We start from the raw sequence: 26,782 nt of genomic DNA, 5'->3' as shown, positions 1-26,782 counted from the left end.
TTTATTTTTATCAATTTATTTATCGATATACATATGGATTTGACATAAGTTTTGAATAGATATAAACGATACTGTTTGAAAAAAAAAACCCATCTTTATTAAATAATTTATAATATTTAAACAAACGTGGATAAATATTTGTGGTTTTCACCATTATAAACATTAATGCAAACTTTTTTAGTACTGCACTACATACAGGATTGAGAGACAGTGCTACAATCAACTATGAAACAAAATGTCAACAGAAAGCAGAGGTTTTTTTTTTTTTTTCATTTGCATCTTCATGCATTAAGAATCTGCAGGTAAAAGCCTCACTGGGTGGCAGCGATCACAGTGTACTAATGTGGAATTTAATTAAAGACATAACTACTATCGAAGGTAAAGGAAATTTGCTTTTTTTTTTTTCATAAGGGTGACTACAGGGGTCTCAGACAGTTTTTAAATACTGTGCAGTGGGACCAACTGATGTTATCAACAGCACATTCTAAATGGGAAGTATTTAGGGAAGTAATCAAAGAGGCTACTAGGCTTTTCATACCAACAAAGAAATACTGTTAGACCTAAATGGATGTCAGATGAACTAACGAGACATGTAGCAGAGAAAAAAAGTGCATGGGATTGATCACTTTAGCTTTTAAGAGCTAAAGGGCTTAATTGTTAAGAGCATTTCACAATTTAGTGGAACCTATATAACCCGCAAAACTTATACAACTGCCTTTAATGTACCGTTATGCTCCTAAAAACCAAATAACAAACAACCGTACCGATAAGTCGTGCCGGTCAAATGCTATCTTTGTGTTCACAGCCAGTGGCAAAAATTAAGGCATATTCCTGACATGGACATTGACTCTGGTCAACCTGTTTTCTTTTGTAAGCATCTTATTAGATAATTAGGAGAGAGTGATTTTCCTTTATCTCAGAAATTCATCTGTTCTTTCCCAGGAAAGAATCATCCATACTTTCACTAAATTTCAACTATCTCTGTATGGCAAGTACAAGTGGTCCCTAAATCAGTTTTGTTTTAGCTGCTGTGCAAGTAACCTTACAATGTCTAAGAGGAAATCTTTGAGTGTAGAGGAAAAAGTGGAAGTGTGCCTAATAGTGTAGTGCATTAAAAAAAAAAAGAAAAGAAATTGCTTTAAAATTTGGTATCCTTGCAAGTAGTGTGTGTCAACCATTCTGAAAAACCATGTTTTGATTCTCAAACTTCTTGAGGAAACAGAACAGTTGGTAGTGTACAAAATTATGCTTGTATGAAGATATAGATGAAGCCATTTTTACGTGGGTGAAGTTTATTTGAGACCAAAACATGCTGATATCAGGGCCATTAATAAAAGCAAAGGCTACGGAGTATGCAACTTTTCTGGGGCATAAAACATTTCCAGCCAGTTCTGCTCGCTGGAAAAATTTAAAAAAAAATGCTATGGCTTACTTGAAAAAGTTATTTCTGGTGAGAGTGGGGTTGTAATTGAAGAAGACTGTACCCATTGGAAAGAAACAGTTTTGAAAAAAAAAATGGAGAACTACAAGCCCAAAAGACATAGTCAACGTTGATGAAACAGTCTATTTTTTAAATGTTTGCTAAACAAGACATGACTTTTAAAGGTGATAAATGTTTAGATGGTAAAAATAGTAAGGAGAGAATTGCAGTCTTGGTTGGTGCAAATATGGCTGGAAATGAAAAACAGAAAAAATTTTTGGTAATACTCAAAAGTAAACAACCCCGATTTTTCAAAGGAGTAAAGTCGTTAGAGTTGGACTACAACTACAACAGAAAAAGCTTGGATGACAGGTAAAATTTTTGAACAGTGGATTTTAAATTTCAATACAAGATGACAACAGAAAACAGAAAAACCACGTTGATTGTCGACAATCGCCTGCCTACTTTCACTTGGTAATTTTGAAACTTACAAGTGTGAAGCTTTTCTTCTCTCCAAATACCTCATCTAAACTGCAGCCAATGGATCAAGGCATTATCAAGAATTTGAAAATGCACTACCGAAGGCACATACTGAAACAAAGTATACTGAGAATAGAAACCAACCAACCAACCTATAAATTCTGTTATAGATTTGCGGATTTGCATATCAGATTTGGCAAAAGTGTGGAGTCAAGATGTGATGGAAACAATAATTAAGAATTGTTTTGCAAAAGCAGGTTTTGTTAAAACGCCAATTAACAGCGATGAGAGGGATGAACTACTACATGACATTGAGCAATCCTGGGAAGAACTCCAAGTGAGAGGTTTGATCAGTGGAGAAATTGTTCTTGAATTTTTAGGAGTTGATAATGATGTAACAGTAGCTGAATATCCAAGTGACTCCAAAATTTTGGAGAGTATTCAAAGAACTAGTGACAATATCGATGATAAGTTGGATGAAAATGAGAGCAATGAAGGCAATATTAAACCTTCCAAACATGAAATGTTGGCAAAGTTTCAAATTGCATTTGAAACTTTGCATTGAGACCTTCAGTGTGAAGAAAATATGCCAGAAAAATATATTTGGGTGTTTAAACAAATGCAAACATTTTTATGAACAATGTACAGTAAAATCCAGTGTACAACTTTTTTTTTTTTTTTTTTTTTTGTTAGTTGTTGGCGCATCGGCTTCTGTGGCCATAATGCACCTCCCAAAGTTTTTTTTTTGCATTTTACTCTGATCCAAGCTCGAGGCGGGATTCGAACCCGCAACCTTTGGGTTGCTAGGCAGGCACTTTACCCACCTGGCTAGCCCGGTCGGCCCAGTGTACAACAAAAAAATAACCAAATATTTTATGACATAATCTGTAAGTGTTCTAATATATTGTGCACATCATGTAAGTAGTCATTTTTTAATATGTATGTATTAATAAATTAATTGTTTTAAAATGTTAGAAAATTTATTCTTTCCTGATTTATTTTTCATCTTTTATTATATTTCTGAATGTTGAAAAGGTCATATTTCTTTATAACGAAATTTCTTTTTAACCAATTTTTTCAAGCGAACGATTGATTTCATTATATAGAGATTCGACTGTATATGAAAGTTATTATTAGCTATTTTTTTTTAATGAAATCCTGCACATCATTAGAGACAATATCATCTAAAAAAAATTACCTTTGCAGTTTTCTCTTTTTTTCCTGTTCTGGAATAAAGGTTGCACTATTCATGGACATTAAAGTATTAGCAAGGGCAATGATAGCTAGAAGGTGTGTAGTGGTAGTAGCAGTAGATAATTCCCAATGTCCATAAGAAGAAAATCTACGAGCACGTTCTTCTTCATGCATCTTTTGCAATAGATCAGCAGTGACTTCTGGACAAAGGTGAACATGTTTTGTTTTTGTCACACTGAAAACATAATATAAGCAAGAATATGTCAAAACAGATTATCCTAAATTCAATAGACAAAATTAAATCAGTGAAAATAATTTAAATCCATTTATATTTAACTAAATCAATTTCGGACTCAAAACTTAATCACTCAAATGTTTCTTCAGAATTTGTTTAGATTCAATTTTCAAGAGTATAAGGTTCGTAAATTTTAATACATTGCTCCAACCTATAATTAAACATATGCAATATGTAATTACATACAAATGGCATATGTGCATATGTAAATATATATTGTGGCCATTTTAATCAGCACATATAAATACATATAACAGAAATATTACTACTATCAATGCTGCATATTTCATTAATTAATTTGATCAGCTTTTCAGATATTTTAAAATACAGTATATTTTAAATTTTCAACTTGTAAATGCAATTTCAGTCACTGAAAACATCAAAATATTACAATAAAGATTCAATACGAAAAACATTTCAGTTAGTACAGGATAACAAGTCAACAGTGTTTTTCTTTTAATTCTTGTGCTGCCAGTGATATTGGATAAAAGTACATTCTTTGTATGTGTATCATAATAGTTCAGTTTAGCTACAAAAATTTTACAGAACAGGCAGCTGGAGTTGTCTATAAAAATGCCAAAAATAAAATACAGTTCTACGGCTCCATGAAATTTATGGAATTGTGGATTATCAATCATGGAAAATATTTTATTATGGCTGGCAGTATTGTCCTTTGTGTTGTTTTTGAAAAGAAATCACACAATGTGATGAGGAAAAAAAAAAAAAAAAAAAAGCAAGGAAAAATTTTCTTTACAATTTTCCAATCCCTTTCAACATGTTAAATTCAGTTTAAGAGATTTTTGACAAATGTTTTATAAATTAAAACATCGTAGACAATACCTTAAGGAAGAATCATATTATTCCTATTTATGATGACATTATTTGCAAAATTTGTCAAGATACTGAAGAAAAGTGCATCTGGACAGGGGATGATAGGATAAGAAATGCTTACAGCCATTATACTGTCCACATCTGCTGACTTTGTCAAGTTTTTTTTCAAAAATGTGAATCGCTCCACAACTGTCAAATTTGTGATTGATTCTTTGCAGTTATTATGTCCATTCTGAGAATCAACCACTGGCATAAAAAAACAAACAAACAAACAAACCCTGCATTTATATTGGTGCTGCTGCTTCATATATTATAAAAGTAGCTTCTGAATTACAGATTTTCTATCTAAACTTGATCCACATTACTTGCTTACCCCATAGCTTACATAAGCTTCCAGAAAACAATATAGGAGAATTTTGGTGATTTAATAAAGTTATTTCTTGTGTGAAAAATATCTCGTAAATGCCCCTACATGAATAGCTACTTACTGAGATATAGAATGCAGCATACCACTTTCACCCAACTTATTTTTACAAGGTGGGAATAGAGCAAGTGCAGCATCATTCTATGACAAAAAATTTTATTTCACAGAGAAAATTGTCAATGATTTCAATACTGAAGCTATTGGAGCTGCTAAGGAAATTCTTTCCAATTCTTTGGTTATATATTTGCTATTCTTCAAGACTCATTTTGCTTGGTTACCTAATTCTATAAGTGAACTTAAAACACAAGGACTTCAATCATCCCTGGATACATAGGAGAGAAAATAAGATTTCATATTATGGAAATGAACAGGAACTTCCACTTCAACTAGTAGCTTCAAGGGCTCATTTTTAAATTTAGCCCATTCATTTTCTGCTAATGCAAAAAGATCCTTCTCTGCCTTTAAAATGACTTTGGATGATACCCACCACAGATTTAAAAATGGCCAACACTGAAAAAATGTTGTTTACTGTAACAAAGGCTACTGTACATGTCAGTTATAAGAATCATCCTTATTCTAAAGCTTTTCATAAATGGTTTTATTTTAAGTACCAAATATAAAGAAAGTGTAATTCAATTAATTGTGATAAATTTTAAATGGTTGTAAAAAAGCCATTGCATATTTGTATATTTGACTGCATATGTGGATGCACATTTTGCTTATTTTAAAGTATATTATCTAATTATAACTGTATAAGGTTAAACTGAACAGACATTTGTTCAGAGCACAGAGTTTAAGAATACTGTTCCACCATTTGCATCATCCCATGCCAAACATCCACCAGCAGGGTTGACCCACAGTGTCAGTAGGTCACGTGATGTTTGAAGAGTAGATGATTAGTTGCATGAACTGTGGGTTGTCAACTTATACAGGAACTCCCCGACTTACGTAAGGGTTGTGTTCCACGGAAATCTACGTAAGTCAGAATTTCCCCCATGCTTGTGCAGCACTCGCAACTGTGCCTGCTGAATTCATCGAATCAAAAAAGAAATGTTCAACGAACATGTAAATAGAATTATTTATTGTATTTATTCAATTTTTTATCTCATGTACAGGAAAAAATTACAAAAGCATGCAATTTAAAAAAAAAATTCAAAATTATAAAATTACAAAAAAGAGAGATAGGCATAACATCAGTAAGTTTTACCCCTTGAGCATCGTTGCCAGAATCAAGGTCTTCAGCTGATAATAGTACGCCGCTGCGGAGATTGAGGGCTTTGGAGATTTATAAGGGGTCGACCGCTCAACCTTAAGAAAGAACATATTAATGGATGACTGAACGGTGGCTTTTTTCTTTCCATCATAGATTTCTTTGTAGCAAGCAAGCATATCATTCATCCTTCTGTTAACTTTTAAGAATCATTCACTGTCAGGATCCATCTTTTCAAACCTCGCCATTGCCGATGCAATTTCATGAAATGCCATTGCCATCTCTCTGGTGATGAAACATCTCGGCTCCTCATTTGGTTCATCTTGAGTTTCGTCAACATTTTCTTCTTTCACTATCGCTGCCTGCAAGTCAATAAGTTATTTGTCAGATAATTCCTTCTCTTCTTCCTCTATATTAACACCTCCACGTCTTTGGCATCAACCCTCCAACTGAAGCAGCTCTGCAACCTTTACAATCTTATATGTAACCTCTTCATGTGATTTGTCTTTTTCAAATCCTTCAAAGCCTTTTACGTGCCGTGGGCATATTTTCTTCCCTGCGCCATTTAAACCACTTTTAGTAATTTACCCCAGGCCTTATTAATGTTTAAGATGGAGTGATAAATATTATAAGATTTAAAAAATTTTTTAATGTAAAATTTTTCTCATCATCTACTGCAGACAATGCCTGAGCAAATGTGTGTAAATAGTATGCTTTTAAATTTGAAATAACACCCTGATCCATAGGTGGATGAGTGAAGTGGTGTTTGACGGTAGAAATATGACTCTCAACGTTTGAATTGAAATCATCTAGATGCGTAGGATGTCCAGGAGCATTATCTAATAGAAGCAAAATCTTGAAAGGAACGTCATTGTCTTTACAATATTTTTCAAACTTGGAAATGAAGTAGCATTTAAACCAATCCTCGAAGAGAGATAGTGTTATCCATGCTCTCTGGTTCGATCAGAAATGCATGGGTAGGGTGGCTTTATTGATGCCCTTAAATGCAAGAGGATTTCCCGAATGGTACACAAGCAGTGGTTTTAATCTGTAATCTCCTGCTGAATTAGCCCCAAGCAAGAGCGTGGTCTTATCTTTTGAAGCCTTGAAATCTGACATTGTCTTTTCCTCTTTGGCAATGTATGTTCGATCCGGCATTTTTTTCCAATACAGAGCAGTCTCGTTAATTTTAAAAAATTGCTGCATTGAATAGCAGCCTTCATCAATAATTTTTTTGTACACATCACAAAATTTCTCTGCAGCTGCAGAATTGGCACTGGCAACCTCATTGCATACTTAAACGTTGTGGAAACCAGCACGATGCTTGAACCTATTAAACCACCCATTGCTTGCCACAAACGTGTGTTGGGATTCGCTGTACTTATTCTTAATATCTTTATAAATACTTGTTGCTTTTGCTTGAATGGTCATTAGACTCAGGGGTGCTCACTTCTGAATCTGATTTTCCATCAATATTATTACCTGCCATTCCATCTTCAATATAGCACCTGAACGCTGTTTTGTGATCACTGTTGATCTTAAGTGCATTGATCCTTTGACATGTTCTTTTATACGTGCCCTGTCCTTTAAAATAGTATTCACTGTTGAAGCAGTGAGACCTAATTCTCTTGCAATAGATGACAAACGCTGTCCTGCTTCATACTTCTTAATAATTTTCATTTCTAAATCAATTTTGTTTCGTTTCCTGGCACTACCACTACTTGCACTTTTCATTGATCGCTTTCCCTTCATCATCGTAACACGTAAATAGAAATGAAGATTTCAGTGAAGCGAAACACATTTCACCATAATAGCATAAAAACCCACACAATTGCAGTTATCGGTATTATTGCAAATGCAATAAAATTGAGTTTACTACCCGTTTATAATTAGATACACTAACAGAAAAACCCTAATAAACCGGAAAGTACAAATTGTTTTTATTGATTTGTGGTAGTGATCTCCAGAAATGTGTTTTTAGAAAAATATCACAAAGGCGTTCAAAATTGATTCTTATAATGGGAACATTTGATAACGTTGAAAGTGTAGTGCAATTTCCATTATAAATATGACCTTTTAAAGAGATAAATAGCTTAGTAATATAGCGAAATTTTCAACTTCCAAGGACTTGGAACGAATTACAAAAAAAAAAAAAAAACAACACAATGTGTTATTGGGTTCATATTACAATATTTTCATGATACTTCCATTTATTCCTATGAGATGCAAAATATGTTTCCACGATTTCGTTAAGTTTGTACTGGCTGGCAAAAAGTTATGTAAAACTGAATTTCCATAAGTCGAGTATTACGTAAGTCGGGGAGTTCCTGTAGTTTATAAAATTCCACTACCACTTAATCAAGAACAGCAGACTCTTGTACAGGTTTTACTATTGTATTTTCTTTTAAAGAGTACTTATGCTTTTAACATATACAGTGTGTTTATCTGCATTTATTTTTAATTATAATAAATTAATTATATTTCTAATACTGGTAGTCAGTTTCAACAGTCTGGTCAAACAATATTTTTGGATGGTGCATATTATTTTAAGTTGCAAATATTTAAAGATGATTACAATAAGCTACAAATATTTTTAAGAAGTTTAAAAAATAGGCAGGAAATATAAGGTGCAGAATAACATAACTTCTCAAACCTTATTGCTTAATTATTTCATTGAACTAAGCTACAAACAATGAAAATATATAAACAAGAAAAGAATTTAATGTATTTGTTATGGAACCAGAAAATACTGCCACAACAACAAATAATACTGCTGCTCTCCTATATTTTTTTAAATTTTATGAGTAAACTGCCTCCCTACTGAAGAAATCTATCATAATTAATTCTATTCTACATGAAAATGATTAATTACCTAAATAAAATGATAAATTAAATATTCATATGAGAGTTAAAATATTCCTCTTGTCATCACAATTTTTAGAGTAATGCTATCTTATGCAGATTTAAATACAAAAAAAAAAGAAAAGACTACACTGAATGAATTAGAAATAATAATGTACTTGCCCACACTGTTCACAAGGAAACTGCAACTTATGAGAACAGTATAGTGGCTAACTATGCTGTTTTGTTATGTAAGAGCAGTGCATAGAATGATGTTTTATGAAGCTAGGTAACAGCTAATTGTACAGTATATGAATGCATTTGAAATGCAGAAATATGTGAAGTGAACATAAGAAATTCTAATACAGTAATACCTTTAACTTGAAAGGAGGGGGGATATACAGAAAAAAAAAAAAAAAAAAAAAAAAAAGGAAATCATAAATCATCAGCTAAGGTAAATAATCATATAATTTTTTTAAAATTAACATGTTTATATTATGTCATTTACTAATACTGTAATATTGTATATATGCTATATAAAATTGTATATTGCTATATAAATTTGTCCAATTAATATTTTCAATTAAGTTTTTGTACATAAAAAATTCACTCTTGTTTTTAAGGATCATCATCATCGGCCATTTTCAATCCACTGCAGAATGAAGGCTTCTCCAGCAACTTTCCAGTTTCTTCTGTTTTGTGCAATGGCCATCCATTTACTACCCACAAACTAATACACTTTTTAAGAGTATTAGCACCTAAAAGCAATTCAACTCCTAGTGGATGGATTTTCATAAAATTTTATATTTGGCTCTTTTAAAAAGATTTCTCAAGCTACCCCAAATTTCATTAAAATTGGTGTAATAAAAATCTAGCAATTATAATCCCCTGTCTTTCTGTCTGCATGTAATAACTCTACTCCCAGTGGATGGATTTTCATGGAATTTTATATTTGATTCTTTTAGAATTATTTGTTGAGCTTTCCCATATTTCATTAAAACCAAACCAATAAAAATTAGGCAATTATTATTATTATTTTTTTTTTCAGATAGTATGAATCAGAGCTGTACTACTCAATATGTTCTACGTTGATAATAATATTAGTAAAATAATAAGAGGAGTTTACCTCAATATAGTGCGTAGAACACTTCCGTATGATACCCTCCAGAAATTAAAACGGAAAAAACGAAAAAATCTACAACTTACCGGTACATTTGAGTAAAATATAAATAATTAAAAAAAATCAATTTAACACAATTCAAATCAATTTAAAACAATTAAAAATCAAATTAACGCAATTAAAAGAATCTAACGAAAATATTCAAAACGATTTTTCGAAAAATCGTTTTGAATATTTTTCTGGAGGGTATCATACGGAAGTTTTTCGGCGTTCTTGTGGGCCTATATGAGAGCTTGAAGGACAGGGTGGATGCCCTCGAAGAAACTAAATTGAGGGGCCCATCAAGCTCTCAGCTGCCCACATCAACGCCAGAGCTTGCACTTGGGCATCGCGTGACACAGAGACAACCCCCAAGGCAGAATGCGCTGGTCCCGAAGGAACTAGTAGTTGTTGGTGACTCTATTGTCAGGGAAACAGGGAACATGCTCTGTAAAAAAGATAGGTGGAACAGGACCAGGGTATGTCTGCCAGGGGCAAAGGTTGATGACTTTGTAGAGCGAATATCATCTTTTAAGGGCACAAAAGGTGATATAGTTGTACACGTTGGCACTAATAATATTAAGAGTAGGAGACCGGCAGAATTACTTAACAAGTACAGGTCACTGCTGAACAAAAGCCGAGAATTAGGGTTGAAGTTGAAAGTGTCTGCAATTCTGCCCAGACACGATAGGAGGGAGTATATGATGAGAGCCTTGTCGATCAATTCGGCCCTGGAAAGATTGTGCAAGGCTCAAGGGGTAGAATTTTTTTCAGCCTGGACTGTACTTGTTAACAGGAGAGATTGCTTCTACAGGGATGGGATACACTTAAATAGAAAGGGTGCAAGAATATTTGCTGATGCTATCGAGGCAGTGTTAGGTGGGTCGGAAAACTGCTAGCTTGGGGGGAGACAAAGACCAATAGATCGACAGTAGCCACTGGCAGAGGTGAAAGAGATTCTTGCACTGCTTCTATGAGAATGAGCAGAAGCCTGAAAAACAAGATGCATGGTATTTCAGAGACTGCTGGGAGCCATTGCGGTACAAGTAAACACATGGGTTGTGTTAGGGTAGCTAAGAATAGAAACAGGTGCAGGTATACTTGCGTGTACACCAATGCTAGGAGTTTAGTAAATAAATTTGATGAATTTGAGGTATTGCTCAAAACATCGAAGGCAGATATTGTTGGGATATCAGAGACGTGGTGTCACACAGATATAAGGGATGCAGAACTGCAATTTGGGGAGTACAATGTCTACAGAAAGGATAGGAAGGGGGGAGGGGTTATGCTATTAGTTAAGAAACACATAAAAACCAAGGAAGTGAAGCCAGTCGACATCGCTGGACAGTGCAGTGTTGAGTCAGTTTGGTGTGACATAAACATTGGGAGATCAAAATTGAGAGTAGGAGTGTGCTATAGGCCTAATGACTCTGATGAGTATAATAAGGAACTGTACAGGGAAATAGAGTGGGCCAGTAAATCAGAGAGTCTTATAATGGGAGATTTTAATTTCCCAGATATTGACTGGAATTTGGGGGCTGGTTACTCACACACTAGCAGGGCTTTTGTGGATTTATTGGATGATTGTTTTCTACATCAGCATGTTCGGGAGGCAAATAGAGGGAGTAATACTCTTGATTTGATTATCAGCAGTGATTCTTCATGCATTAAGAATCTGCAGATAAATGAACCACTAGGTGGCAGTGATCACAGTGTGCTGAAGTGGGATTTACTCAAAGAGGTAACTACCATTAGGGGTAAAGGGAAGGGTTATTGCTTCCGTAAAGGCGACTACGATGGACTGAGACAGTATTTAAATTCTATACAGTGGGACCAACTGATGATGTTACCAACAGCAAATTCAAAATGGGAAGCATTCAAAGAACTCATCTTGGAAGCTACTAGGCTTTACATACCAACTAAGAAATATTGTTCAAGGTTTAGGCCAAAATGGATGTCAGATGAACTAATGAGGCATATGGCAGAGAAGAAAAATGCATGGGATACATACAAATTAACACATGACACAGAAGCCTATGATAGATACAAGTTGATATGCAACCAAGTTACAAAGGAGGTTAGGCAGGCGAAGGCAGATTACGAGAAATCCTTGGCAAGGGATGCAAAGAAAAACAGCAAAGAGTTCTTTACTTATGTAAACTCTAGAAGGAAGGGGATGAATCAGATTTGTCCACTTGATATTGATGGGTCAACTGTTGATGATCCTGCTCAGGTAGCTAACAAACTAAATGAATATTTTGCATCGACATTCACACACGAGGAGTTATTCAGCGAGGGGAATGCCAGAGGTGTATTCAACTCTAGCAGTAAGCTACAGAATCTTGAAATAACTGGGAGTAAAGTGGAGGAGAAACTGTTGAAGATAAACACAAGAAAGGCACCCGGGGTGGATGGGATCTATCCAGTTATATTAAAGGAGGCAGCAAAGGAAGTAAGCAAACCCTTAGCCATAATTATGAGAGCTTCCTTGGACTCAGGGGAGGTACCCATAGACTGGAAATGTGCAAATGTGACCCCAATTCACAAAGGAGGATCAAAGGCTGACACAAGTAATTATAGACCTGTGAGCTTAACTTCTGTTCCAGGAAAATTAATGGAGGCACTGGTTAAAGAAGCACTGCAGGATCATTTAGACAAGACTTCAGTTATAGCTCAGACACAGCATGGTTTTGTTAAGGGGAAGTCTTGCCTGACCGACTTGATCGGATACTATGATGCAGTCACAAAAGAACTGGATGCAGGGAATAACTTTGATATTATATACTTGGATCTTAGAAAGACTTTTGATACTGTTGCACATGGAAGACTGCTATACAAATTGGAGCAGTGTGACATTGGAGGCAAATTGCTGCTATGGATAAAGGGGTGGTTGAGGGGGAGAAGACAGAGAGTGGTAATCAATGGACACTGCTCATCGTGGACTGATGTTATTAGTGGAGTCCCTCAGGGCTCAGTGTTGGGTCCATTATTGTTTTCTGTATTTATAAATGATATTGATGATGGTATATCGGGCTTAATGTCCAAGTTTGCAGATGATACAAAGGTTGGCAGGGTCGTTAAGGACAATACTGACGCTATGCTGCTGCAGCAGGATCTGGATAGGTTGAGCAGATGGGCTGAGAGGTGGCAAATGAAGTTTAACATTGACAAATGTAAAGTACTACACATGGGAAACAGCAACCCCAGAGCAACGTATCAACTCTGTGGTACTACACTGACAGTGGTAGAGAATGAAAGGGACTTGGGGGTGGTTGTGCAGGCACAACCACCCCCAATTTTTCCAGCAGGAATAAGGAGGTGATTATTCCATTGTATAAGACGATGGTCAGGCCACACCTAGAGTACTGTATACAGGTCTGGAGGCCTCATTTCAAGAAGGATGTAGAGCTGCTGGAACGAGTACAGAGAAGGGTAACAAGATTAGTGAATGGAACAAAGGGGTGCTCTTAAGAAGAAAGGCTTAAGTTTTGCAAATTACAGTGTCTGGAGACTAGGCACCAGCGAGGTGATATGATAGAGGTGTATAAAGCCTTGAATGGTTTAAGCATGCTCAATGCTGATGGGATTCTTCCTCTAGCTCAGAAACATCACCTGAGAGGGCATAAATTCAAATTGAGGAAAGACAGATGTAGGATAGACGTGCGGAAATTTGCCTTTAGCCAGCGGGTGGTTGGTTGGTGGAACAGACTTCCATCCCTTGTGGTGGAGGTTGATATCCTAAATAAGTTTAAGGCTCAGCTGGACAGGTATTTTGAACGAACAGAGGGGTGAAGTGGAAGTGGGTTTTTTTTTTTTGGATGATGCTGCATAAGCTTGCTTTCTTGCATCAAATGCCTCTACTAATGCTAATGCTAAAGTGTTCTACGCACTATATTGAGGTAATCTCCTCTTATTATTTTACTAATATTTTTTTTTCATACATATAACATAGACTATCCATATACTGTATATTTCAGCTGATACACTGGATAGTTGAGGTTGGGTAGTTGTTCACTGCTGTGTACAGAATGGAGAAATGAATGGACAAAATGGCAAATGCACAGAAATAAAATGTTCTTAGGAATGCTAACACATCTTAAATGTAACACACTGTGTACATTTAACTCCACAATCCTTAATACTTCATAGTAGTAGTAAAATCAAATAAATCTGAAAATTATAATTTATAGAAATGCAATTCTAACATAAGAAATTATATATATATATATATATATAAAATATTTAAAGGCTGTCTACCTCAGATACATATAAAAGAGCAGTTATGAGAAACATTTTAGTAAATTTGAGGATCATGACAATGTGCTAATTACTTTTAGGGCCACAGCAAAAAGATATAGACTATAATATTCCAAATACAAATTCAACTTTTTTTATATATACAGAGAAGTGGGGAGTAGGAGTTAATCTAAAGCACTCACCTTGGAGGAGCAATATTTTTGTTCAGTGAATCTAACTTTTGCATGTAGGTTGGCAAAACAAGGGCCATATGACCTCCACGAGATAGCAATCCAAAGCATACAGGTCTCAGAGGTCTCAAAAGGCCCAATTTGCTTTCACATACACGATCTAAGTTATCATCTAATCCCCAAGCATGGAGTAATGACAACAGAAGCTGGGCAATTTCCATTGTCAGATTAGTTTCTGCCATATTTAAATGTTGTGATTTCTTTGTCAAATTACTAGCTTCATTTCCTTTCCCACCATTACTTCCACCAGATCCCTGTAATACAATATTTAAAAAAAAAAAACAGAATCATAATTTAAAAAATAAACATTTAAAACACCATAAATTAAAATAGCAGCATATTCTGGATTACGTTCATAAAATTCTGCAAGTAAATAACAAAACTGCAATTTGCCACTGCAAGCCAAATGTGTGTATTAAAAAATATTCAAAATTATTGTATACAACTCTGAAAGAATGAATTTACATGTGTGTCCATTCCAACTGCAAACTCACTTAATACCAAGAAATGCTACATAATTTATAATTCTTTTGAATTATTAGAACAGACAGATTAAGAAACTCTGATTGTTACCTTAGTTGTTAAATATGCAAAAAATCACAAAGCCATATGATCTCAAAAATTGCCAAATGCAGCATATGCACTACACAACTAGACAAGAGGAATTGGGAAAATTTAGCAAGAAACATCCAAAAAAAAAAAAAAAAAAAAAAACCCACCAAAAGTTTTAATACAAGACTTTAAAGGAAGGATGAATATATAAATGTGAAAACTAAAACACAAAAATTCCTCACAAAAAATAATTTTTTTTAAAAAATAAAGTCTGGATACCTTGTCACACGTTTCAACAATTCACCAACAATATTTCCCAAAAAATATTTGTTAAATTTTTATCATTTCAACTTTGAAATATTAAATTTAAGTTTTTCCAATCAGTATAATTATTAGCTTGTAAATATTTATAAAATCTATGGAAATATTAAAATCTCTCTCTATGAATCTTATTGTGAAAGAAACAGTTGCTATATATCTATCTATTCTCTGCATATAATGATTCAATTCTTGAAAATTAAACACCTCCTTACCACCCCCACTGTGCCGGTGGCGTCCCACCACCGGCACAGGGGGGTGGAAAGGCACCAGGCAAGGGAGCTCGGTGCGAGCGCAAACAAGCGTCTGCAGGAAAACTATACAATGACCCTGTTGGTGGTGTCCAATCTGGCGTCATGTCCGAGTTGTTATCCTTGGGACCTGGGTCCCGTCCATGTTAGTCCTTTACCTTAGTGTGGTTTATTTCCTAAGCCTTCCAGTTCTCAGGAGTGTGCCTTGTTCACATAAACCCAGCTGGTGGGGTATCTAAGTTTGGTAGTCATCTCCATTTATCTTTCATGGGACATGGGTCCCATCCATGTTAGTCTATTTTGGTATAGTTTGTTTCCTGAGTTTTCTAATTCTTGGGGGTGGGTCATTTCTGGTGTCCCAGTCCAAGCGAGCTGAAGAACAGATGTTCTATGGTTATAATGGTAGTGGGTTGTGGACTGCGGCCATTTGGTTTCTCCTCCTCGTGAACAGTGCCTGTGCGTAACCGAGAAGGCTTGATACTCCTTCGTGTCTAGGAGGTGATGTTCTTGTCCCTGTGGTAAGTAGTGGATTCTGGTGAGTAAAACACCACGTAGGTCTTCATAGAGCCTGCAGTCATACACGAGGTGCTGCCAGCTCTCCGGCCCTCCGCAAGTGCAAGTTGGATCATCCTGGATCCCAAGTAGAGACACTTTGGCATTAATCGCTCTGTGTCCAGTTAAGAGGTATGTTACTTGTAGACCTGGGGAGAACCAGTTGGGTTTGTTGTTACTGTTTGTTATTTAATTTTTAGGATCATTAGCAACTAAGGCCATATTGCTCCGGGGATATGCGGTGGTCATTCCCTGACCTTTCCGCATCCTCCGTATTTGGTGGGCACGGGCTTGAACCTTGGTCTAATCAAGAAGTGTGTGCTACGCACTGCTGCTCCTGCAACCAGTTGGGTGAGGTTGGGTAGTTGTTCAATACTGAGTAGAAACTTCTTTGTGATCTCTCTCTCCCTTTTGAGAGTTGCTCCACCTTTCCTGCCATGCCTGCTGCAGGTGAGTTTGTATCCTCTTCTTTTCCACATTTCTGTTGCTGGTTAGGCCAATAGTGAATCCCAGAAAAGTCTGTGGGGTACCTTAGTCTAGGTAGTACAGTAGGCCGCATTGTATGATTTCTAAGTCCAGCGGGAGAGTGCCAGTGAGCACTTGCAGGGCATGGGTGCTCACCGTGCGGCAAGCGCGAGTGATGGTTAGGAGGATGGATCTGCGATACGTCTGTTTACTGCTGTTGTATTTTTTTTGAAGCCATGCGCCAGTTGCATAGGTGACGATCGGAGTGAAGATAGTTTTGTAGAGCAGTTGGAGGACTCGCTTTTTCAAGCCCCATTCTTTACGCATGATCCTGGCAACCATGGCTGTGAGTCTTATTTTTTCACGCAGATATTTCAGATGGTCCTGAAATTACAGGTTTTGGTCCAATATCTTTGGTCCAACCAGAATTTGATTGTTTCCTGTCCAATTTTTATTTGCGGAGGCTGCTAAGATCAAGGTAGTAGGATGGAGTTTGTTTTTGTGGGGGATATTTTGAGTTGATTTCGGTTTGCCCATTCTTGGAGAGTGGTCAGGGCCCGATTTGCGAGGATCTCTAACGCGGCTCTTGAGTTTGCCTGTATCGTCAGAATGAGATCGTCCGCAAATACCTGAGATTGTACTTCATGGAGATCGATGTTAAGAAAGGTGTCCAAGACAATATTCACACAGTAGTGGGCCAAGGACCGAACCTTGAGGGCTGCCCCGACGGACATGCCTGGAGGGTGTGCCATAGGGGGGCGGTGACTTTGATGGTTCTGTTGCTTAGGTAACTTTTGATGGTGTTATAGAGGTTTTCCGGCATGTTGGCTTCGTGCAGCCTCGCCAGGCCACCAAAGTGAATCAAACGCCCCAGCGAAGTCCACAGCTATCACTAGGAAGTACTTTGTATTACATCTGTTTACCTTGGTCAGGAGGTGAGTTAAGGTGTAAGGTGTAAACGGTGGCGGTTCCCCGCCTGAAGCCGAATTGGTTTATTGAGGCCAGGCTTGTCTCATCATAGTAATGTTGGATCCGTGTAGAGTAGTCGTTCAAATAGCTTACTGATAACTGTCAAAAGTGCAATGGGCCGGTAGGAGTCCGGAAGGTGTGGTGGCTTTGTTGGTTTCTTTAGGATGAGTTTAACGTTCGCCATCTTCCAGGAAGTCGGGAAGGTACCTTCTCTGAGACAGAGGTTATATAGGTTTAATAGTAAGTTCAGAGCGTACTCTACCGTTTTTTTGATAATTTCGGGTTCCAGAAGGTCCAGTCCAGGGTATCTATTTCCCTTTATTTGGTCTGCTGCATTGCTGATCTCTTCCATGGTGAAAGGGTGCTCTTTTGTTGCCGTTTGATGAGTCTCGTTGGCCTGGCAAACTTGGCTCTGTTCTGTTGTCATTGTTTGTATCTCTGGATGAAAGGCAGCATCAAGGATATTGTTGATGGTGTGTTCCCAAATGATAGTTAAGTATCCTTCAGGCGTTTTAGTGGTTTCAACTACTTCCCCTCTGGGGAGTTTGTTGGTGACGAGCTTGTATACAAGTCCCCAAGGGTCCTTGTTTCCAGTGGTAGAGACCAGGCGCTCCCAGGATTGGTTTTGTTTTCTCTAATTTGTGCTGTATAGGCATTTCTCGCCTATTTGTATCTCTGTCATAGGGTTTCAATTTCTGCCGTCGGCCAGGAGCGCCTGACTTGTTGGAAGGCCTTTCTTCTTTCCTGTGCCTCCTTCCTGAGTCGATGGAGGTTTTGATTCCACCAGGGCACTTCCCCTGGTGTTGGATTTTTCTTCCTGATGGCTGTCGCTGGCTTGTTTTATGATTTCAGTCGTTTTAATTTGGAGGATTCTTGGGTCCTCTATACGTTGGAATTCTCTCTGTCGTTGTTGTATGCTATTCCGTAGGGTGGTCTGGAAGAGTTCCCAGTCTGCCTTTATTTGGTCTGCTGCATTGCTGATCTCTTCCATGGTGAAAGGGTGCTCTTTTGTTGCCGTTTGATGAGTCTCGTTGGCCTGGCAAACTTGGCTCTGTTCTGTTGTCATTGTTTGTATCTCTGGATGAAAGGCAGCATCAAGGATATTGTTGATGGTGTGTTCCCAAATGATAGTCAAGTACCCTTCAGGCGTTTTAGTGGTTTCAACTACTTCCCCTCTGGGGAGTTTGTTGGTGACGAGCTTGTATACAAGTCCCCAAGGGTCCTTGTTTCCAGTGGTAGAGACCAGGCGCTCCCAGGATTGGTTTTGTTTTCTCTAATTTGTGTTGTATAGGCATTTCTCGCCTATTTGTATCTCTGTCATAGGGTTTCAATTTCTGCCGTCGGCCAGGAGCGCCTGACTTGTTGGAAGGCCTTTCTTCTTTCCTGTGCCCCCTTCCTGAGTCGATGGAGGTTTTGATTCCACCAGGGCACTTCCCCTGGTGTTGGATTTTTCTTCCTGATGGCTGTCGCTGGCTTGTTTTATGATTTCAGTCGTTTTAATTTGGAGGATTCTTGGGTCCTCTATACGTTGGAATTCTCTCTGTCGTTGTTGTATGCTATTCCGTAGGGTGGTCTGGAAGAGTTCCCAGTCTGCCTTTGCTATGGCATATCTATGGGCGGTTTGTCTGTTCACAGGTACTGTGGCTAGTGATTTGTTTAGACTGAACATAATGGCGCGATGATCAGACGTTGTCCAGGCCTCGCGAATGGTCCAATTGGAAATGTTGTTGGCAGCATTCCTCGTTGCCATGGTGATGTCTATAGTGGCCTCCCATAATGTGTTGCAGAATTTAGGCAGATTGTTGGGTAAGTTTAGTACAGTTAATGTTGAGGTTGCCAGGAACTCTTCCAACTTGGTCCCGTTTCTGGTACCCTGTCTATCTGGGGTATAGATGTGCCACATTGGCGACCGGCAGTTAACGTCTGCTCCCACGATGAATTTTGCATTTGGGAGCATATCACTAGCCAGACTTAGGTACCTTACTGCGAAGTCGATGTCCTCACCCAGACGGCAGTAAAGGGCTATGACATAAAACGCTCCCAAGGCCGTGGTGAGCTGGGCACATGCGGCCCAAGATGTGCATAGATGAGTGATTTTGGTCACCGTTATATCTGGGTTTCTTACCAAGATTGTTGCCCATGGGGTGGCATCCCCCGTTTGGACTACTTTGTTTGTTATGGGATAGCCCCCGACAGCCTTCATATGTACATATGGTTCTTGTAGTATTACTACATCCGCCTTCTTGCGGATTTGGCCGGCGACCGCCTTGGCTCTATGTGCATTTATCTGCATGAATTTAACCTCTGTGATGTTATATTTTTAGGACGTGTTCCCATAGTTGAGTCTTGATTGGAATAAACTCTTTGCTTTGAGGTATGTAGGACATTGACCATCTCTGATTGAATGTGCGCTATCTAATTTTAAACTCTTGCAGTTTGCACAGGTTGGGTCAGTGTTTTTGTTTGGGCAGTCACGGAAGGTGTGACCTTTTGCTGAACAATGCCCGCACGTGAGAAATGTCTGGGTGCATGTGTGGGTTGTATACCCAAATTTGCAGCACCTGTAATATTTGGGCACAGTCACATGCTCCCGAAAGCGGTGACTGCCCCAGTTAACACAGATTCTGTTCTGGGTGCTTAACGCCCTCCATGCCACGGGTGCGAGCTCAACAACCCAGTTCTAGTGGCTTCCGTCCCTTGACTTGGTTATGTACTTGGGCGTCACTAGGTCTTCCTTATTCTTGTCCTGAAATATGGCCTGTAGATTTCTTTGGAATAGCTCCTCTGATAGTTGGTCTGGGGTAAGGTCTTTGGCCAAGTCATATATTACGATTGAAGGGCCTCGTTTTTTTGGGCGCAGCAGCGGTTAGTCCTAGTTCAGGTATTTTCAGATTTTCTATTATTCCTTGTGCTTCCTCTCGTTTCTATTTCTATCAGTAGTCCGACGTTCCTTGTTTTCCTTATGGCCTTTATTCTTGTTGTCTTTAATTCTTCGTTTAGGTTAGTCATTATTTGGGATTTGAGTTGTTCACTGGACTGGTTGTCATGGGGTTTTGTTGGTTGTAGGACCACTAAGTGTGGTTGTTTATGTAGGGTATTTCTTTCTTTTGGGTGCTTTGCTGGCCACTATTGAGTCACTTGGTGTCCTCAGCGCTTGTGCATACGATGGAGCGCACTGCAGCATTTGTTTGTCTCCATCCATGTTTCGTGCCTCCAATATTGCCTCTGCCTTCTGTAGTTGGCCGAATGTGTTCATTAAGATGACTTCGAGTTTATTCCATTAGTGTACGATTTCTGCTCGTAGTACGGATGTTATTCTGCTGCTGTTTTCCTTCATCAGATTTTCTAAGGCTGTTCGCAGCAGTATGTTTGCTCTGGAACGGTTCCCTTTGGTAGTGTTGGATCAAGTTTAGCATTTTCTGAAGGCTTGGGTTGGTTATCTGTCCCTCCTGGGTGTTCATGCTGATCCTTTATTTCGCTGGTACTCCGGGTTTTCCAGTCAGATTTTGGTACTGTTCCATTTTTTGTTTTTTCTCTTGGCAATTGGTCTATGATCCTCGGCCTCTTCCTGTCTCTCTTCAGTTTGGCCGAGGGTACCAATCTCAATGACTTCTGTGTCGTTTTCATGCATTTTATTTGTTTTTCCGGATAATCGGAATTGTCTGGTTTATCGAGGTGCTGCTGTTTTCCTACACAGGTCTCTTCGGGAGTTGCTGAAGGATGCCTCACACGAGTCCTACATTAATTTGGAGAGGTACACTACTGTCTGTGCGTTTTTCCTTCCCCCACCAAAACACATGGGGGGGGAACAGCCGAGGGTAGAAATTCCCCTAGAATGATGGGAAAAATTTCCTTAGCAGTTTCTGAGGACGCTAAAGGTGATGGTCAAATCAAAAGATCAAAAAAGTTGGGAAATGCATGAGAGAGAAGTTCCACTTCACCATGAAAGTTTATGGCGGGGGGGGGGCTGTCACCGAACGTATAGTTTGCAATTAAAGGTTAACTCAGTCACAAGAAAGTTGGGGCTCTCGTTCAGCCCAGGGTACACACTAGTGGGGGGGGGAATCCTTCCCCAGTCAAGAACCAGATCCTAGCGCGGCAGCCGTGTTATACCGGAGCACTTCTCTATTTTCCCTTCGCGAGCCGCATGGTGACCATACAGTCTCACAAAAAAAGGAAAACAGAGAATAGCGCTAGTACCTGGCGTAAATCCCGATAGAATAGCAAAAGTTTCTCACCAAGGCACTCCAATAAGGTTAGTCTTGTTGTGGGAATACATTGTAGCACTTACACTGTTGATTAAAACATCCCCCCCCCCTAATTTCCAATGTTCAGTTTCTTAGCAGGAATGTCATGAAATCTCCTCAGGCACTGTAATCGGCTGATGCGTATTTTCCTTAAGTAAACAATATTCCCCGTGGAAACGGGGTTATTCTTCAAAGGGATAGTGAAATGAAGGTCAATCTCTGTTGCAGGTGCACGAACGTAGAGTGTCTTCATTCGCACGTTAACCCTTCAGGCAATTATTCCAACTGCTAATGTACATTGCAGGGTTATCATGTGGAAGGAAGGCCAGCTTCCACATAGAGAATTTAGAAACAAATATGGATATAAAAAATTACCTGATCATACTAGACATCAGAAGGCACTCGAATTGGATCATGCATGACATCTCGATTCTATCAGTATAAAAATTCCATACTATGGAGTAAGAAATCACAACTTAAAAACACAATAATGTGGAGCACTGATTTAACCAGCCGCATGCACGAGTGAGAACTCTGTTGTCTCATACAATATAAAGGGATAATCATCTCCTTATCCTTGCTGGCAAAATTCCTTTATATCATTGACAAAACTCAAATCCAATGAGCTGTCCTGGCAGCCTGTCTGCACTGCTCAAGTATGGTACCACACAGTTGTGGTATATAATCTGGGATTACTATACAGTACCTTACATTTGTCACTGTTAAACTTCAATTGCTACTTCTCAAGCCTTTTTTTCAGTGAAAACATAGATGTGATAATCTTAGATGATATGTCTTCGTCAAAATTATTAATAAATACAGAAAACAACAATAGGCTCAGCACCGAACCCAAGGGAGTCCACTATACCATTAGTCCTTAACGAGCAGTGTTCACTGATAAATCACTCAACCACCCTTTATCCATAGTAGTAAACAACATTATAAAAACCTTTTCTAAAATCTAAGTATATGATATCAAAATTATTTTTTGCATTCAGTTCCTTAGTTATTGCATCATAGTATCCAATCAGATTGGTCAGACATGACTGCCCCTTAACAAATCCATACTGTGAGTGCAGTATAATTGCATTCCCCTCTAGATGGTCTTGCATTGCTTCTTTAACCCGTGACTCCATTATTTTCCCTGAACAGATGTTAAGCTACCAAGTCTGTGATTACTCGTGTCACCATTCCCTTTGCAAACTGAGGATACATTCTCACATCTCCAGTCCATAAGGACTTCCTCTGAATCCAAAGATGCTCTCATAATTAAGGTTAAGGGTTTGTTTACTTGCTTTGCTGACTCTCTTAATATAATGGATAAATTTCATCCACATAGTGTCTTTTTTATGTTTAGCTTCAATAATTTCTCTTCCACTTTCCTCTCAGATATCACAAAGTCATTTAGTTCCACAGAAGTTGATAACCTTCTGGCATTGCCATACCCAAAAAATTCTGTTAAAAAATGTTGACCCTAGCTTTATGGCACATCAGTACATTAAACCAAACACTGCTGGTGTATCATATCTGTACAAGTGTGTGTGTGTGTGTCATGATTTTCTGGTTGAAAAATTAGCATTAGCATTTTTTAGCATTAGCAGAGGCATATGATGCAAGAAAGCAAGCTTATGCAGCATCAGCCAAAAAAAAAAAAAAAAAAAAAACCTTTCCACTTCACCCATTCGTTCGTTCAAAATACCTGTCCAGCTGAGCCTTAAATTTATTTAGGCTATCAACTTCCACAACAAGGGATGGAAGTCTGTTCCACCAACCAACTACCCGCTGGCTAAAGGCAAATTTCTGCACATCTATCGTACATCTGTCTTTCCTCAATTTGAATTTATGCCCTCTCAGGTGATTATTCTGAGCAAGAGGTACTATCCCATCAGCATTGAGCATGCTCAAACCATTCAAGGCTTTGTACACCTCTATCAGATCACCTCGCCGGTGCCTAGTCTCCAGACACTGTAATTTGAAAAACTTAAGCCTTTCTTCGTAAGAGCAACCCTTTGTTCCATTCACTAATCTTGTTGCCCTTCTCTGTACTCGTTGCAGCAGTTCTATCTCCTTCTTAAAATGAGGCCTCCAGACCTATATACAGTACTCAAGGTGCGGCCTGACCATTGCCTTATACAAGGGAATAATCACCTCCCTATCCCTGCTAGAGAAATTCCTGTATATCATTGATAAGACACCATGAGCTACTCTTGCAGCCCATCTGCACTGCTCAGAAAACTTTATATCTGCCTGCACAATTACCCCCAGGTCCTTTTCATTCTCTACCACTGTCAGTGTAGTACCACAGAGTTGATATGTTGCTCTGAGGTTGCTGTTTCCCATATGTAGTACTTTACATTTGTCAATGTTAAACTTCATTTGTCAATGTTAAACGTCCTTGACAACCCTGCCAACCTTTGTATCGTCTGCAAACTTGGACATTAAGCTTGATATACCATCATCAATATTATTTATAAATACAGAAAACAACAATGGACCCAACACTGAACCCTGAGGGACTCCACTAATAACATTAGTCCACAATGAGCAGTGTCCATTAATTACCACTCTCTGTCTTTTGCCACTCAACCATCCCTTTATCCATAGCAACAATTTGCCACCAATGCCACACTGCTCCAATTTGTGCAGCAGTCTTCCATGTGCAACAGCATCAAAAGCCTTTCTAAGATCCAAATATATAATATCAAAGTTATTCCCTGCATCCAATTCTTTTGTGACTACATCATAGTATCCAATCAAATTGGTCAGGCAAGACCTTCCCTTAACAAAACCATGCTGTGTCTGAGCTATAACTGAATTCTTGTCAAGATGATCCTGCAGTGCTTTTTTAACCAGTGCTTCCATTAATTTTTCTGGAACAGAAGTTAAACTCACAGGTCTATAATTACTTGTGTCAGCCTTTGATCCTCCTTTGTGAATTGGGGTTACATTTACACATCTCCAGTCTGTGGGTACCTCCCCCAAGTCCAAGGAAGCTCTCATAATTATGGCTAACTGATTGCTTACTTCCTTTGCTGCCTCCTTTAATATAACTGGATAGATCCCATCTACCCCAGGTGCCTTTCTTGTATTTATCTTCAACAATTTCTCCTCCACTTTACTCTCAATTATTACAAGATCATCTAGCTCACTGCCAGTGTTTACTTCATCTACGGCATTCCCCTTCCTGAATAACACCTCATGTGTGAATGTAGATGCGAAATATTGATTTAGTTTGTTAGCTACCTGAGCAGGATCAAGAACAATTGAACCATCGATATCAAGTGGACCAATCTAATTCATCCCCTTCCTTCTAGAGTTTACATAAGTAAAGAACTCCTTGCTGTTTTTCTTTGCATCCCTTGCCAACGATTTCTCGTAATCTGCCTTCGCCTGCCTAACCTCCTTTGTAACTTGGTTACAGATCAACTTATATCTATCATAGGCTTCTGTGTCACATGTTAATTTATATTTATCCCATGCATTTTTCTTCTCTGCCATATGCCTCATTAGTTCATCTGACATCCACATAGGCCTAAACCTTGAACAATATTTCTTAGTTGGTATGTAAAGCCTAGTAGCTTCCAAGATAAGTTCTTTGAATGCTTCCCATTTTCAATTTGCTTTTGGTAACATCAGTTGGTCTCACCGTATAGAATTTAAATACTGTCTCAGACCGCCATAGTCGCCTTTACGAAAGCAATAACCCTTCCGTTTACCCCTGATGGTAGTTACCTCCTTGAGTAAATCCCACTTGAGCACACTGTGATCACTGCCACCTAGTGGTTCCTGTATCTGCAGATTCTTAATGCATGAAGAATTCCTACTGATAATCAAATCAAGAGTATTGCTCCCTCTAGTTGCCTCCCGAACATGCTGATTTAGAAAACAATCATCCAATAAATCCCCAAAAGCCTTGCTAGTGTGTGAGTGACCAACCCACAAGTTCCAGTCAATATCTGGGAAATTAAAATCCCCCATTATAAGACTCTCTGATTTACTGGCCCACTATTTCCCTGTATAGTTTCTTATTATACTCATCAGAGTCATTAGGCCTATAGCACACTCCTACTCTCAATTTTGAGCTCCCAATGCTTATGTCACACCAAACTGACTCGACATTGCACTGTCCAGTGATGTCGACTGGCTTCACTTCCTTGGATTTTATGTGTTTCTTAACTAATAGCATAACCCCTCCTCCCTTTCTATCCTGTCTGTAGACGTTGTACTCCCCAAATTCCAGTTCTGCATTCCTTATATCTGTGTGACACCACGTCTCTGATATCCCAACAATATCCGCCTTTGATGCTTTGAGCAATACCTCAAATTTATTTACCAAACTCCTAGCATTGGTGTACACGCAAGTATACATGCACTTGTTCTTTTTCTTAGCTACCCTAACACAACCCATGTGTTTACTTGTACCCCAATGACTCCTCCCAGCAGTCTCTGAAATATCCTGCATCTTATTTTCCAGGCTGCTGCTCATTTCAATAGAAGCAGTGCAAGAATCACTTTCACCTCTGCCAGTAGCTACTGTTAATCTATTAGTCCTTGTATCCCCCAAATCTAGCAGTTTTCCGACCCACCTAACACTGCCTCGATAGCATCAGCAAACATGCTTGTATGACTTGCAGTAAAATCCCAGTATGTCGAACTGAGATCAGCTGGCTATAGCCCTGATTGAAGAAGCTTTGAGAATTATTATAGTCTCACTGAGGATTTGAACTTAAGCCTGTCCACTCTAGAATGGGAAGAATCAGATTAGTCCACTTGATATGGATGGTTCATCTGTTGATGATCCTGCTCAGGCAGCTGACAAACTGAACGAGTATTTTGCATCTACATTCACACATGAGGAATTTTCTAGGGAAGTGGAGGTGTTGCATAGTTGGACTCAGAGGAGGTCCCCGTGGACTAGAGATGTGCAAATGTATCCCCAGTTCAAAAAAGGGGGTCAAAGGGTGACACGAGTAATTACAGACCTGTTAGTTTAACTTCTATTCCAGGGAAAAACAATGGAGTCACTAATTAAAGAAGCACTGCAGAATCATCTAGACAAGACTGCACTTATAGTTCAGACACACCAT

At 38.4% G+C, this 26,782-nt stretch overlaps 1 protein-coding gene across 1 annotated transcript in view; it reads right to left on the bottom strand.

Moving 5' to 3' along the window:
- The window catches only part of Rbcn-3B (WD repeat-containing protein Rbcn-3B), a 357,208-nt gene that overhangs the window by 97,368 nt on the left and 233,058 nt on the right, over nucleotides 1-26,782 (bottom strand). The window contains exons 20-21 of the mRNA XM_090389262.1: nucleotides 14,294-14,595; nucleotides 3,099-3,329 (exon numbers count right to left, since the gene is read on the bottom strand). Of these exons, the coding sequence (XP_090245388.1) occupies nucleotides 3,099-3,329; nucleotides 14,294-14,595 (533 nt within the window). The remainder of the gene's footprint in view (nucleotides 1-3,098; nucleotides 3,330-14,293; nucleotides 14,596-26,782) is intronic.

Source organism: Mastigoproctus giganteus, chromosome 14 (assembly GCF_048544385.1).
Source record: "Mastigoproctus giganteus isolate SK-2022 chromosome 14, ASM4854438v1, whole genome shotgun sequence".
NCBI lineage: Eukaryota > Metazoa > Arthropoda > Arachnida > Uropygi > Thelyphonidae > Mastigoproctus > Mastigoproctus giganteus.
The sequence above is the reverse complement of the archived record's forward strand: the minus strand, read 5'-3'. Positions and strand labels throughout refer to the sequence as shown.